Here is a 10602-nt window from a genome sequence, read left to right as displayed (position 1 = left end):
TATAATTGTATTAGGAGCTAAAAAATAATGTAATAATAATTCGAATTTTCGGATTGGATCCAAATAACCGAATTTTAATTCGGATTGGATCAAGACTTTCAAGAGAGAAATTCGGATCGGATCGGATTGAAAAATTGAAAACCGAATTATATTTCGGATTGGATCGGATTTGGACTAAATCCAAACCGAAAACCGAACGGACACCCCTAGTGGCAGCTGCTTTGGTTACGCCGTTGCGATGGTTGTTGCTACGGTGGCAACTGCTGCTCTGGTTACGCCATTGTGGTGGCTGTCGCTGCGGTTGCTCCATTGTGATGGCTGTCGCTACTTTGGTTGTGTCATTGCGGTGGGCGGAGGTTATTTCAAGGGAGGATGGGTGGTTTGGGGTGGGAGTGAGGTTGGCTAGGGTGGTTTTTGGTGTTGAGAGGGGACGGCCGACCGTTTGTGAGGGTTAGGGGAGACGACCGGCTGTTTTCTTATGAGCTGGGGGTTGGCCATAGCGTTTCGCGGTGGCCGGAGGAGGGGGTGGTGGCTGTTAGGGATTTAAGTTTTTTTTTTTTTTATATTATAGACCAATCACGTGCTGACACGTGTATTGGTGACTTATTACAAAAAGTCACTTGACTTGGTGTTGACTGGTTGGGTCTATTGAAAGCAAAGTCATGTAATAGTTAGGATTATTAAAAAAAATAAACCTTATTTAGGATTATTAGAAGTAAATCGGCAATAGTTGGGATTATTAAAGTGTATTTTTTCTTTAAATTTTAGATATGTAGAGAAAATCATTTATCTTAAGATCAAAGTTGTACCACAGTGGCAAATTAATAAATTTGGTCCAAACAATGAGTGGATTAAAAATAAATGTTGTCCTATAAACTTAATTTTCATGCCTTTAATGCATTCCATATCATTTCGTGCATTTATATCACATTGTGCACAATTGTGCTCACCTCCTCCACATGCCAATTTGCCACCCTTATTCAATCTTCGGTTCATGTTACTTCAATTTCAATAACTCAGGTGATTAGAGTTTTCCTTCCGATTTCAATCGCTTCTCGTCAACCACATTTACAGCACTCTAAACACACACACAAAAAAAAAGTACTATAAGCTAAGATTAGTTTCAACAAATTAATACGGGTATAAATACATACTAGACAAAATAATACGGAGTACAAAGTAAAGTACTACGTATAATTTAATCAGGTGAACCAAACAAAGCCCGATATATGGACCGACCTACTTGTTCAATAGCCCAAGATAAAAATATAAGGTCCAATTACTCAGATAATGGGCCTGAAAACTAAGTCGGTGAATAGGGAGAGAAGCTTTAAATTTTTGATTTAATTGGATGACTCAAAACAGCAGGTGAGAGGCGCTTCAGTTGCTTACTCTAAACAGCGTACAATTCAAGCTCTCGTTTATTCCTCTGTAATTTTCGACGAACAAAAATGTCAAGTCCGCCTAATCAAGCTCAGGAAGAAGATAAGAAACCTGGCGATCAATCTGCTCATATCAATCTCAAAGTCAAAGGCCAGGTTTGAGTTTTGAATCTTTGTTTGTTTTAATTTTAATTGATTTGTCTTAATTTAGGGTTCATCGTTTATTTTAATTTGGGTTTTGTTGGCGTTTTTAATTGTTTATTTTGATGTATTTTCTGTTATTAAGTTTGAATTCTGTGTTTGGAAACTTAATTTGTTAATCTGCTATCTTTGTGTTTAGTTGTTTTGCTATAATTTGTTTGAGATTGTTGATTAGTGTGAGGAATTAAGACTGATTTAAATTATTGGTATATTACTATGTGTGTTGGATAATTGGAGGAGATTAGGTTATATGGCTTGTAATTGGTAATTATGTGAGTTTTTATGTGAAATTTAGTTTGAATTTCAGGAATTATTGGTGATTTTTGTTTATTTTAATGCAGATTGACCACTAAATTGCGAATATTACAATTGTTGTGAATATTAAATTTGTTGGACAGGGATTATTGACTGCTTTGGGAAGTTTGTGGTTTTAATTTGATATATGGATTTTCTGGTTGTAAGACTTGTATTTTGTAACAAGTATTAAGTATGAAATTGATGAACTCCTTTTATAGTTTAAAGTTAATGCATCTGTTTTGAAGTGGTGCCAATGCTGCGCGAAACGTTTAGTATAAAGTTATCTTTAGATAACTGAGGAAGTAAAGGGTAAATCATATGCATGCTAAGAGAGTAAGAGAAGTGAGAGCATAATTTCTTTGCTACTGAGAGAGTATGGAATTGCAATTATTACTTTGTTTCGAGGAATCATAGGGGAATTATCAATTTATTAATGATTGTAATGTCAAGTTTTTTGTCTATGAGATGTGTTAATGTGGATCCAGGGTATGGGTGTTCTCATAACTTTTGTCCGGAGGAATTTAGGTGCGTAACATTTGGTCATACACTCATACACACTATTTTGCTACCCCCTTGGGGAGGAGTGGCTTGTGTATATTCATTTGAGTCTTATGTCTGCATTGTATATTGTAAGACTTGATTCTGCATTTAGATGGGCTCTGCTCATGTGAATATGTCATCATCTCAAATTCGGTCATCTCTAGATTACGGAGTAATTTTAATTGACTAAGAAAGTTTCAAGATTTTAGGCTAAGTTGAAGTCTGTATATTATATACAACTTGTTTGAGATTCTAAGTCTTCACATGGTAAAAGTGACACTTTAAGACCCAAGCCTGAAGTGAGGAGTCTGTGTAATACAAAGAAGATCACTATGTATGTTGTTCATGATAACGTGTTTTCAATTCTTGGTGCTATATGATTTGAGAAGCTAATGAATCTGATCCATAAGCTTTTGAGGCAGTTTAAATCAGTCTTTGTCAAGAAAATATGTTAATGGGAACAGAAGTCCTGTCTCTTTCAGCTGTGTGGTCTGTAATGTTAATGACAGGCACTTGTGGCGGTGGTGGGGTTGTTAAGCCAGATGAAACTCACTAGTGCATGAAATGTGCTGTAAGATATTTTTTTATGATTCAAAAAAAATAGTATGGGCAATTTTGAAGTATGCAGATTTGTGCAGCCTTTACTCCCCATGCATGATTTAAGCTTCATGTAATTGCTACGTATTGTGATAAATTGTGGTATTATTTCATTGAATGATCTCATTTTGTTATGTTGAGTGAATCTTGTTTTGTTATTAGATTTTTAGATGTCCAGTGTAAAGCAGTATGGACTAATCACTGAATCATGCAATTGTCTTGCATCATGTGTTGTTATAAAAGCTGCCCGATTCCATGTTTAATTCTGGTTTGATATTTGGTTTTTCAGGATGGCAATGAAGTTTTCTTCCGAATCAAGAGGTCCACCCAACTGAAGAAGCTCATGAATGCATATTGTGACCGACAGTCAGTGGAGTTTAACTCTATTGCTTTCCTGTTTGATGGACGTCGACTACGTGCAGATCAGACTCCGGATGAGGTATCTTTCCTTATGCTGCTTTCCCTCCACAGATTGTCTTTTTGTATCAAATGTCTCTACTTGTCACTTTATAACCTCATTGCACATAACTTACAGCTGGAAATGGAAGATGGTGATGAGATAGATGCTATGCTTCATCAGACTGGAGGCGCTGTTTTCTTCTAGAGGATGTACTTTGATACTTTGGTAGGATGAAGTAGGCTTCCGTGTATTGTTTTGTTTCATTGGATAGGCTATGGCATGGTATAGTAACTATATAGGCAACTTCAGTGATTATGATCTTTACCATTAGTTTCTAGTACTAATCAGTGCGGATGGTTAACAAGATAGCGCTTGTAAGCATAGCAAGCTTTGTGTCTGTACTCTATACATTGCTATCAATTGGTTGCAGACTTGCAGGAATCAAAGCCTCTTTTTTTTTTTTTTTTTTTTTTTTTTTTTCTCCTTTAGCATAAATCTTTTTGGTATTTTATGTGCCTGGATGGAGTTTCATTAAACAGGTAAATCTATTGAAAGGTGAACTTTGAAATATCCAACATTTCAATCAAGTAGGATAAGTCAATCTTAAGATTGAGGGTGCTCACAAAATTGAAGCTTGATCCAAATTATGTTAATTGGGTCTTTACCAGCTGCTAATTTGATTAATCCTTTCCATCCCCAACCACCACAATGTCCATAACCATCAATTTCCCCCCTTCCTCATTAGTTCTTTTTGCTGGGGCTGATGTTGGCCGGTAATGTTGCGAATAGGAGCAATGATGAAGGGGATGAGACGGGGAGGGTAGAATAAGAAGCACCAATTTAACTACCTTGTAATGTAACCCTTCTAACCATATCAAGATTAGCAATATCGAGATATCTTACATTCATTACCTCGTTTGACTACCTATCAAGAGTCCATAATCTTCCAATACCAATCGCAAACATTTTGAAAAAAGATTCAAGAAAATAGAAACATGATAACTCTGGATAGGACGAAGATTATATTTTTCATTTTTCCTGCGAACTTAAAATTGAGTATCAAATTTGTCTACATCCTCTTAATGCAATAACAAATAATTCACCAAGTTTTTTCATTCTCTCAGTGTAAAATTAGAGCCGTACAACATACATTAACGAAGAAATCCTAACAAGTATAACAATCAACACAAGCTCTTAAAGCCGAATTTTTTCTTTTTCAAAGCCTCTAAACACGATAACATAAAATTCAATCAAGATTTTTCATTCTCCCAGCATAAATCAACACTCTGCAGCATACATCAACCAAGAAATCTCAATAAGTATAGTAATCAACACAAGTTCTTAAAGTTGAGCATCAAATTCGTTTACATCATCGCCTATAAAAACACGATAAAATGAAATTTAACCAAGATTTTTCATTATCCCAGAGTAAATCAAAACTCTGCAACATACATCAACCAAAAATCCCAATTAGTAATCAACACAAGTTCTTAAAACCGAGTATTAATTTGTCTACATCATCGCCTCTAAACACGACAACATTGAATTCAACCAAGATTTTCCATTCTATCAGCATAACCAAGAAATTCCGATAAGTATAGTAATCAACACAAACTCTTAAAACCGAGTATCAAATTTGTCTACAGTTATCGTCTCTAAACATGATAACACCGCACTCAGCCAACATCTTCATTATCTCAGTGTAAATCAAAACTCTGCAACATACATTAACCAAGAAATTCCGATAAATATAGTAATCAACACAAATTCTTAAAATCGAGTATCAAATTTGTCTATATTATCCCCTACATGATCCCATTAAAACATTATCACCAAAACCAAATTCATCATGATTGGGCTATGCTTCTATTGGGCTTCAAAACTTGCAGGTCGCCGCTGACGCCATATTAAATTAATTTAATTATAAATAAAGTGGAGAAGACCAAAACTCCATTTATAAAAGAGAGACTCAAAATTGAAAATAAAAAAGGGGGAGAAAGTGGTGCATTCAAGGAGGGAGGGAGACTGTTAGCGTGATAACGAAGCGAAGCTCGAAGAGAGAGAAAAAAATGTCAGGAACTCAGGAAGAAGACAAGAAGCCCGGTGACCAAGGTGCTCACATCAATCTCAAAGTCAAGGGTCAGGTAATTTTTTCAACGATTTAGGGTTTAATTCTTGTGATTTTTATGCTTAATTTTTGAATTTTGTGGTTTTTGTAATTCTAGGGTTTTTGCTGCTTGTTTTGGTTTGATTTTTGGTAGTAATTAACTCCTTTTGATTTATTTTTTGTTTTTCGTTAATTTTTGTTTACGATTATTTGTTAGTGTCTGTGAATTGCTTGAATTTGAGTAAGACGAGTAGATGATTTTATCAGGCATTTGATTAAAGTGATCTGTTTGTTTGATGTTGAGTTGATTCAATTATTATAATTAAGTACAGAGATTAATTTTTTAATTTTTGTTTGGTTTGATTTTTGGTGGCAATTCACTCTATTGTTGTTTGCGATTAATTGTTAGTGTTTTTGAATTGCTTGAATTTGAGTGATACGAGTAGATGATTTATAAGGCATTTGATTAAAGTGATCTGTATATTGATTTTGAGTTGATTCAATTATCAAAATTAAGTACAATAAATTTTTTTTTTTTTTTTTTAATAAATTGAATTAATTATCGCTGCTTCCATGGAGTAGAATCATTGAATCAACTGTCAATTAAGCCTTTGAATCAAATTATATGTTGTTTTAAGAATTGCAAGACCTTGTCAGAGTGAATTACTGGTTTGAGTGTACAGTTTTCCTTAATTTGTTTTGAATTGTTGTATGCTGATTGCTGAGTAGAAAGGATGTCGCTGGTCCTTGGATTTAGATTTTTGTATTCAGGGGAGAAACAATCTGTTTACGAGTTTGGTTAGAGGTGACTTAGCGGGTTACAAGGTCGTGACTCGTGAGGCATTCATGGTTTTATTTGACCAGATAGTTATAATGGATGGATAGTTTGGAAATAGTTATAATTGTTGGATAGTTTGGAAATAGATATAATTGATGGATAGTTTGGAAATAATTATAATTGATGGATAGTTTGGAAATAATTATAATTGATGGATAGTTTGGAAATAATTATAATTGATGGATAGTTTGGAAATAATTATAATTGATGGATATTTTGGAAATAATTATAATTGATGGATATTTAGGAAATAATTATAATTGATGAATATTTTGGAAACAATTATAATTGACGGATGGTTTGGAAATAGTTATAATTGATGGATAGCAAGGGTTGAGTGTGAAAGAGGAACAAAGATCAAGTAGGATTTACTTTTTATTATTTATTACAAGTTAATAAATTTGTTGTAGAAGCACCTTATCTGCGGTGCAATTTAAATTTAAACGTCGATGTTTGTTGCTCGCTGCCAAGCTTTTGTGGTGTTCTATGATGTTGGAACATGTTTAGTGATAGGTTACTGAGTTTGCCGGATGAAATTGTAGTCGATATATCATACATGTGGGCTCTATCTGACTATCTGCGTATCTTTTTTGTTGGTGTTTGATGGTTAGTAGCTGTGTTAAAGCAACCTCATGCTGTAGACATTATGAATCGGTGATATTAATTGATTGACAGCTGATTTAATTTGATTGACAGTCAATTATTAATCAAATTCCTTCACATCACCACTAGATGCAATACAAGGAACTAAATCAAATTTATTCTCGTAATCTGTATCTTGTATAATTGCATTATATCTTTTGATTTATTCCATTATTTCCTGATATCTTTCCTAATTGTATTCAATCATATCTTTTCCCTTATTAATGCATTTTCATATTACAGCATACATTTCTACAGTTTCTCATGTGTAATTATTATAATCTTGATAATGATGGTTACTGTGTAGTGTATTTTACAAGTAGTCAAGTATTGATTCGTGATATCATATTTCAATTATAGCTGAAAGCATACTCTCTCTGTCTTATTGAAAATGCTTGGATAAGGAAGTAGGCTACTAGGTTCTATTGCCTCTATGGAAGAGGGGGATGATGAGTGAATAAAATATGCTCGATATAGACTACTGTTACAAAATTTTTGCAATGTAGTTATCCATGAAAGTGATGAAACTAGACCATTGATCATTCTATTTTCCCAATTTACTTTAATCCTGTCCACTGCAGGATTAATTAAACGGTCTTTTATATGTTTTCTGTTGATGAATTTGGGCAAACATCTATTTCATTGTTCCACTTTACCCTTTAGCTTTGTTAAATACTAAAATCAGTTACAGAATTTTTAAGTTTCAAATAAATTCTATGGTTTGAGTTCTAGATCACGAGGTGCCATTTTTGTAACCTTAAGGATTGATACCTTCCCAGATTTAGTTATGAATTATGACACAGGTTGCCCCCCTGCCCCCATTAGAACAAGTGGATTATCCCTAATGATCTTTTCACATGAAAATCACTTACGGAGTATCTGAAATAATTTGATTTTTTTTTGGGTCCTTGTACTGAACTTGATTTTTAGCTCTGAAATGAGCCTTCAACTTTGTAGCCCTTATCTAAACTTGTTTGAACTTATCATAACCTCCTAAACTATTATGAACATTTTTATTTTCCAAAATCTTTATTTTTTAAGTTGAGAAACTGAGAAGGCAGCCTTGAAGCTGGTATTAAAAAGCATTCCTTTTGCATGCATGCGTGTGTTTTTACCATTCCCTTTTATCTCTACCACATGGTTTTACTGATGTCCAGTTTAAATATCCTGGCCATGATTTCTGTTCCAGTGTCAGATATGATATTTACGGATTTACCTCTAACTGAGCGTATTACACTTTTTTTTTATCTATTTTGAGTATATGCATCAGGACTGCTTCAGTTCTTAATGTGTTTCTGTTTGGGGCCTGTTTTAGGATGGGAATGAGGTCTTCTTTCGTATCAAGAGGTCTACACAGCTGAAGAAACTTATGAATGCTTACTGTGACCGACAATCAGTGGAATTGAACTCCATTGCTTTCTTGTTTGATGGGCGTCGACTTCGAGCCGAGCAGACTCCTGAAGAGGTGTCTCTCTTCTTCTCTCTCTTTTTCTGTTTTACTCTTGTACTTATGTATCCTGGTTTAAGGAGTCTATATCAGTTTTACTTATCTTCTTGGTCTTGAGTCAGATTGTCAGAACAATGATGGGTTTAATGGTAATACTTACCTTTTATGTTCCTATATCTCTCTAACTAATTTATGTTATTTGCAACAGTTGGAAATGGAGGATGGTGATGAGATAGACGCTATGCTTCATCAGACTGGAGGTGCTATGATCTAGTTATTACCGAACCTCAGGTTTACTAGGTTGAAAAAAAAGTTTAGGTTATTTCTGAGATTGGCTTTGTGAAAGACCATGTCTAAAACTTTATTGTAACTTGATGAGTCTATTTTGAACTTTGTGCTCTGTTTGAGCTCTGTTTGTTGACGTGAATTCTGGATGCTTGGTATGTCATTTACCTGTTAGGGCATCGTCCCAAAGCACATCGTATTAGTATCTCAAGATTCTCAACTATATGGAAACTATTTTGTATATTCTCCTTGTCTTGTGGCTTTGGAACCAAATTCATTATTTGTTGCCTAATGAAATATCCAGGGATGTTATAAACGTGCTCAAAGTTTGAATTCGATTGTAATTAAGCTTGAGCTGTCCGAGGAGTACTATGCTTGAAACTTGATCTCTTTACCAATGGTTATTTGGTTTTGTGTGCTCAGTTTGAAGCTTGATTACTTTTTCCCTTGGGAATTAGTTAGGTTAAGACTTAAGACTAGTAGACTACTGTGCTGGAAATAGCTTTCATAAGAGTTTCATTGTTTCAAACTTTTTAATGCCTTTGACCCTTATGTGTTTGATTTTCTTGTTTCAAGTGCTTAGAAATCTTAATTCTTGTTAAGTTGTAATATTATTAATGTGTCTTTGTATCTGTCTATCTGATAGCTGAACTATTACTTGCATTGTATTTATTTAATTTTTTATTTTAGAAAAACCGATTTTTCCTTCTGTTTTAATTATACGAATTTTGTGTTTTATTTATTCATAAATATAAAAAATAAAAAGAAATCGTGTTTTATCAAAAAAGGTTATCATTATTTTTTTAAAAAAAATAAATTTAATTATTAACTGTGCCATTATATTTTAAACGGTACCGAATCCGGTATCCAAATTATTTCCGTACCCGATCTCGTGCATCCTATTTTGCTATGGGCAGAATAGTTCATGAAAACACGACTCCAATCAAGGCCACAAAATAATGCCTTTTTCTTATGTGGGCCTTATCCAATTACTCAACAAACTTTTCCAGCCACAAAATTCCCACATCATTCAACAAACACTTGTAACAGTATGACAAACTAACTTCTTATCTTTCACTCTATCCTTTCCCAAACACCATTACTCTTTACACTCTCACTTTCTTCAATGGCTACCACATCCGCCATCACCTCCCTCTTTTACTCTAAATCTTCCATCAAACCCTCTATTACTCCCTCAACTCCTACCCTCCTTCCTTTTCTAACCACTCAAACTCGTCGCCTTCGGCTCACTCCATTGATGGTCACAGGAACAGACTTCCTAGGCGATTTCGGAGCCAGGGACCCTTTCCCAGCTGAACTAGAGAGCAACTTCGGTGAAAAAGTCCTAGGAAACGTGAGCACAGAACATAAGATTCTCATCCCACATACTTCAGCTCTTGCTCTTTCTGAACAGCCTTTTATCCCTATATCTCCTACTGATGCTCCAATGTCTAAGGATGATGCTAAGCAGCTCCTCTTGAAGGTTGTCGGATGGCGGTTACTCGAAGATGTAACCGAAGATGGTAAGGTTGTATTGAAGTTGAAGTGTTTGTGGAAGTTGAAGGATGTTGAAGCAGGAATTGAGTTGAAAGATAGGATTTCTAAGGTTGTTCAAAGTGCTGGAACTGGACATTCCCCTGTTTTTCATCAGGAAGATAATAATCAGATGACTGCTGTTTTGTGGACTGAGCAAATTGGTGGGTTGAGTGTTAATGATTTTATTGTTGCTGCTAAAATTGATAAGGTTAAGATTTCTGATCTTCTTCCTAAGAAGAGATTTTGGGCTTAGTATTTTTGTTATTCAAAGTTGTATTACAAATTGGTTGAATTAATTCAATTGATTCCATTATCCCAATTTTGCAAGAA

General features: G+C 34.6%; 2 protein-coding genes and 1 pseudogene across 2 annotated transcripts; all 3 read left to right on the top strand.

The window, feature by feature from the left end:
- Positions 1-1340: 1340 nt before the first annotated feature.
- On the top strand, positions 1341-3863 carry LOC145604495 (small ubiquitin-related modifier 1-like). Its single transcript, XM_081660378.1, has 3 exons — positions 1341-1538; positions 3307-3456; positions 3553-3863. The coding sequence occupies exons 1-3, from the start codon at positions 1452-1454 to the stop codon at positions 3619-3621; spliced, it is 306 nt and encodes a 101-aa protein (XP_081516504.1). The 5' UTR covers positions 1341-1451; the 3' UTR covers positions 3622-3863.
- A 1516-nt stretch (positions 3864-5379) lies between these two features.
- On the top strand, positions 5380-8979 carry LOC145604898 (small ubiquitin-related modifier 1). The gene is made up of 3 exons (XM_081660886.1): positions 5380-5561; positions 8320-8469; positions 8660-8979. Exons 1-3 carry the CDS (start codon positions 5487-5489, stop codon positions 8723-8725), a joined length of 291 nt encoding a protein of 96 aa, XP_081517012.1. The 5' UTR covers positions 5380-5486; the 3' UTR covers positions 8726-8979.
- Positions 8980-9791: 812 nt separating this feature from the next.
- Positions 9792-10602, top strand: LOC145605282 (putative pterin-4-alpha-carbinolamine dehydratase, chloroplastic pseudogene; annotated as a pseudogene).

Source organism: Chenopodium album, chromosome 22 (genome assembly GCF_948465745.1).
Source record: "Chenopodium album chromosome 22, dcCheAlbu1.1, whole genome shotgun sequence".
NCBI lineage: Eukaryota > Viridiplantae > Streptophyta > Magnoliopsida > Caryophyllales > Amaranthaceae > Chenopodium > Chenopodium album.
The sequence above is the reverse complement of the archived record's forward strand: the minus strand, read 5'-3'. Positions and strand labels throughout refer to the sequence as shown.